Source organism: Parasteatoda tepidariorum, unplaced genomic scaffold, assembly GCF_043381705.1.
Source record: "Parasteatoda tepidariorum isolate YZ-2023 unplaced genomic scaffold, CAS_Ptep_4.0 HiC_scaffold_4013, whole genome shotgun sequence".
NCBI lineage: Eukaryota > Metazoa > Arthropoda > Arachnida > Araneae > Theridiidae > Parasteatoda > Parasteatoda tepidariorum.
Window position 1 is genome coordinate 1 of NW_027261732.1, and position 5,520 is coordinate 5,520.

The window sequence follows — 5,520 nt, forward strand, 5'->3', positions numbered from 1 at the left end:
CAAGGCTACGGAATTGAACATTAGTTGTCGCAAACCCATAAAATTGGGCCGGCTGTTTAAGGACGGTTATAATTATAATATTATAATTATAATCATTCATGACACATTTATTTCACTGAGGTCACCGGTGACCCCATTGTCATTCAACGTGTTAAGGTTACATGTTATGTATGTATATAAATAAAACAATTTTTGTGTTCTATATTCCATTAATTTCTTCAAGCCATTTTAGTAACGATAATAATGTGAAAAAATTGAAAGCATTAAAAATTTACTAGAATTATGTGTTTCTAATAATCATGGCTTCGCCGGTCACCGGTGACCCCCATGGCATTCAACGTGTTAAGGACCATGTTTCGGATCCATAAGTTAAGATAAGTCTAATGATTTTATTATATAGCATTATTTTTGTTCACCTCTTAATTAATTTCGACTTAAGAAATTTTCTTAAGCCGCTATATGAAAATAAAATAAGTGAACGGGAATAATATGCAAATAAGGCCACAATAACAGTACGTTTTTATAGCTTTATTTGTGCTTTATTCAAGTTGTCCATCTTTGTGACTTTATTTGTGCTTTACTTAGATGGTTGTCTGTTTTTGTGGCTTTATTTGTGCTTTTTACCCATGGTTTAAGCTCTTTACTATCTTCTATTTCTATAGAGTTTCTCTCTTCAAATATACTCTATGATCATTTATTTCTCTTTGTGTCTCTTTAATATCTTTCTATCTCTCTTTGTATCTCCATATTTCCCGCCTTATTTCCTATTGGAGAACTATATTTAGAAAAAAAAATAGGTGAATTCCAAACACATTAATAAGATAAGGATTTAGATTATGTCGTCATCTGAAATGTAAAAAAATGCATTAAACAAGTATAAATGTATTTCCTCGAAGCTCTAGCTTAAAATGTTTTGAAAGAGCAAAAAACATGAAGCATTTTATATTAGTATTCAATTTTTTAAAATTATATTTCAGGTCATACATTTGGACTTCCCGATTCTGTCGCCGGTTTGACAATTCTTGCGGCTGGAATCAGCGTACCTGAAATTATTGCCAGTGTGATTGTTGTCAAAAGCGGTAAGAATTTATAAATTGTCTAAGCCCGTGCGCATGTGTAAATATAACTTTTTTGAAAGAGAAATTAGATATGAGTTTTCTATCTGTAGCCTCAAAGTCTTCAATTAGATATACATTTTTCCTGAACTCGTGCTCCCCGTCAGCTGCAATGCATGTCTGTACTAATGATTTTATTTAACACTTTTTTGAAGTTATATTTTATTTTATATCCGGCGTTGAACAGCTGTCCCAATTCTGAGTTAAAGACTATCAATTTTCAATTCTGTAGTTCTGCAATTTTGAACCCAACCCACGAGACTCCTGTATCAAACATTGTGCCTTCGCAGAGGCCTTTTTGGTGGAATATCCCGCATTTGCTTTACATGGAGATGGAAACCACGAGAACCTCTCACGGTTAGCCTGATGGCAAATGCATTCTGATATATGAACCGTCTACCACTGAGGATACTTCTTGTTAGTATTATGGTCGGTTCCAGCTGGGAGCAGAATTCGCAACAACCAGCCACCGCATGGTTTCGAACCTGGGTCGCCTCATTGGGAGGCAAATGCTTTATCCTCTGAGCCACCGCGACTTTTTATTGAGCTTTTATGCAATTTTTGAAAGTATTACTCTAATTAACACATTAATGCTGGAAATTACAGAAAACGATAACAAACCTAATATTCTTGTCATGTGACACTTTGCTAGAAGAGGAAAATTTTTAAAGAGAGACTTCGCACTGTTAAGCATCAGCCCGCATGCCCCCGTGCGTAGGTTTTTCCAGTTTTAAGAAAACTGTCACTTTCTCTCTGGTTTTGGACAACAAGGTAATGTGCAAATATCGCTATGTTGGCTTTTTTTAAAAAAATAATGATGATAGAAAACTAATAGATTTTGTTTTATAAGACAGTAAAATTATCATTCCTATTCCAGGTTTAGCTAACATGGCAATATGCAATCTAATCGGGAGTAACATCTTCGACATCCTGTTCTGCCTCGGAGTGCCATGGTTCATCAAAACCTTCTTCTTTTCGAAAACTTCCAGCCTCATCATTAACAGTTCTGCTCTGACGTACACAACTCTGACCCTGCTTTCAACAGTTGTGCTACTTTTTGTCACCTTCAGTTTATCAGGGTGGAAACTCAACAGGAAAGTGGGCCTCATGTGCCTTGTCCTCTACGTCGCATTCTTGGTCATTGCGTGCATGTGCGAACTGAACGTTTTCGGAGACATGAATCCTCCAACGTGTGCATCATGAGTTAAATTGGTGCATTTTAGTTCAAGATAAGTGCAGTTTGATCCGTAATACTTAACAGAAGTATCTCTAGTAAGTAAATGAGAAACTCATGAGATCTAATGTTCATTGCTTAATGGACAGTTGAATATTTACTTCATTGGATAGACTTCTGCCAATGGACATCCTGCGCAATGTGCCTGATTTAGTACTGTAAATTTTTAATCTTATTTTCAAATAAAGAAATGTATGAATAGCATGTTAATGGTGATTATTATAAGGGAAATCGTTCTGCAGCAGGGTTGCCATTTGGCGTTGAAAAATGTGAAAGTAATATTTTATTTTATTACCGTCTTTGAACAGATGACCCAATATTGAGTATACGGCTACCAATTTTCAACTCCGTAGCCTTGAAATTTTGAACCCGATACAGAAGACACGGGAACTCCTAGATCAAATATCAGGAGAAATTTGCCTTCGTGGAGGACTAATAGTGTTATTTAAAAGGAAATGAACTTTAACTATTTGATGCCACCATTATGTGTTGTTTAAAAATAAATAAATAAATAATGTATCATTATAAATATTTCACCCCATCAGGCTGGTAAACATTAAAGCGATGGCTAAAAGAAATAAATTCCTAAGAGCATTTAAATTAACTTACAACCATTATTAGCATTATTATTAACCAAAGAGGAAACCTGCAGACCTGTTTGTAACCCGAAAAGATAAAAAACTGGCATTGAAACTATTGCGTACTTAACTTACGTTCAACAAAAATAAAATTTCTACAACTTCCAAGAATTTTTAACATATTCTTAATTTAGGAAAAGTACCACTAAGCAACTTTTAAGAACCAATGAGACCTGGACAGCCCGGTTGGTAGGACGTTGGGTCCATGTCCAAGACGTCGTGAGTTCGACTGCTATCGGCCGAAGACCCCCCGTGTAGTAAATGGTAACTGGTGCACGTTGAATCTATCGAGTCACTTACTCCACCAAGTTCCCATAACAAATCGATATCTCTGGGGGTACTGAATCGGAGATTGATCGCTCTCTGGTTCAAGCCAAAATAACGGTGAGTGAATGAATGAATGGGTCCGCCCTTTAAACCGAGCTGTGACGTGTGTGGCTAAAGTCGTAGTCTTGGTCATAGATGGAGCCGCTGTAAAACAGAAAGCGCGCCTTTTAACTTAAATTCGTCTGGTTTCACCAAGCAGGCTTCCTGATCTTTGCAAGTGGCATTCGAAACAACGACAACAAGAATCAGTGATTTCATTGGACGTGGTCTTCATAACAAAGAAACCCCTGCACTACTTATGACTGAGCTGAAATGTCATGATGGACCTAAGTGACCATTTTTTCAAAGGGACAATACTTTTTAAAAAAGCTTTAAAAAATAATTTTTAATCCTCTTAGAATGAAATGTTTGAAACTGCAATACTTTTGCTTAATTGAAAAAAGGTTTTTAGTACAAACATTTTCGTGACGGTAAAAAAAAAAAATTCCGACACGACGTTGCCGTAAGGTTACATGCTTTCTGGGATAGCAGATGTACTCAACTGGACGAAACTGCACGTATGCACGTGGCAAATTCGTAGAACTGACTATAAAAAATCAGAAATAAGTTACGTTAAGATTTAAAATCAGGGACGTCTTGGTTTGGCTGCAATAATTTTCGATCAGTTTTGCTGAAACGCCGTTTCTGGCTACCATGATATTCTTTACTGTCTTGCTTTCAATGACGTCACATTCGGGTTACCGCAATTTTTGTTTATCGTTATGTTATTAGCTCTTGGTTGTACCAAAGATTGTATAAGTTCTTTGGTTGTACTTTCATATATATATAGGTTTGTTTTCATATCGCAAGAGGGACCCTTGATTGTAAACTATTACCATCATTTTGAAGCACAAATATTTTTTGATTTAGTTCAAGCATATTTATCGTTGTGCAAATGTAAAAACAAAAAAGCTGGAAAATCTGATCCAAAAATAGCAATTACATCTTTAGTACCGCTGCTCTAATTTTGATTGAGGTTTTATAGGACGCACAGCATTCGCTGTTCCATGCCCATCCAGCAAAACTAATTAGAAATCATGAGTGAAGAACACGGGGCTGAATTTTCATCTAAAGTCAGAAAAAATCCTGAAAAAGCTGGACTTACGAAGACATCATCATCATCAAGATTATCAATGTCCAGCAGGCAATTGTCATTAGAATTCGGATGTAACTCAAAATCAAGCTTTGACTCAAAGCGTACCGATTCCGTCGTCTGTCCGAATCTCACCAATATTATCCTTTCGAATCAAGGATTCGTTACATCAAGGCCGAATTCTAGTTTCGAAAAAAGACAGATTCGTGACAAATCATATTATAAAGGATTGCTTTACAGAAAAGGATTTGAGATATCTTCCGTAACGAAAAGGCTTATAAAAGATATTAACTTTATGAAAAGCGATCAGTCTGCTTACTTTTCGTACAAGAAAGCAGCCGAAAACAAGGCTTTGGAACTACAACGTCTGCAAGCAGCATTGGCGGACTATAATTTAGTAATTGATACGGTTAATTCCGATTATAATCTGACTAGAATTGAAGAAAAGTGCCAAGAACTGAAAATGGATAATGAAAAACTACTGCAAGACGCTGAAACTTTATTCGAGAAACGGAAAGAAAAGGAAGAAATGGTGTCCAAACTTGAGGAGGAAATAAATCAAGACGAGTATATTTCAGAAATTTTGATGGCATCTGGTGATTCTCATAATCGCTACGAATATCTTCTGCGACTCGACAAAAAGCTTGCGTCAACTTTAAGAAATTTTGATACGGAACTAATTCAGTTGGCGTTGGAACGCGCAAAGTTGGAAAAAGAGTGCGACTTTTCGGGCAGAAACGAAGCCAAGCAACTATGTTACGCATTGAAAGAAAGAGAGACAAAAAGGAATAATCTTGAGGAATGCATCATTGATAACAAGGATTTCCAAAAGTTAAACCAAATGAGGGAAGAAATTGGTGAATTGCTACAATGCATTCTAAAAGAAACGATCTATATTAAATCTCAAATAACCCAAAAAGAAGCAGAACTAATAGACAAGGAAGAATTCGATGGCAAACGAAAAGAGCGACAAGAAAAAGTTGAAAAACTAAAGAACCGAGAGAAAGAAATGGACGAATTCCTTTTATTCTTTAACCAAAATCGTGAGATTTTGTTGGATGAGTGTTACAAGAA

General features: G+C 36.1%; 1 protein-coding gene and 1 non-coding gene across 2 annotated transcripts; both read left to right on the forward strand.

Moving 5' to 3' along the window:
• Positions 1 to 660: 660 nt before the first annotated feature.
• On the forward strand, positions 661 to 2,553 carry LOC122273381 (uncharacterized). The gene is made up of 2 exons (XR_011635993.1): positions 661 to 1,079; positions 1,993 to 2,553. It is a non-coding gene; the product is annotated as an uncharacterized protein (transcript).
• Positions 2,554 to 3,409: 856 nt separating this feature from the next.
• LOC107441063 (intraflagellar transport protein 74 homolog) lies at positions 3,410 to 5,489 on the forward strand (the record flags this gene model as incomplete). Its single annotated transcript, XM_016054201.3, has 1 exon — positions 3,410 to 5,489. A coding segment is annotated over exon 1 (1,099 nt), but the record flags the coding sequence as incomplete, so codon positions are not given.
• Positions 5,490 to 5,520: the final 31 nt, after the last annotated feature.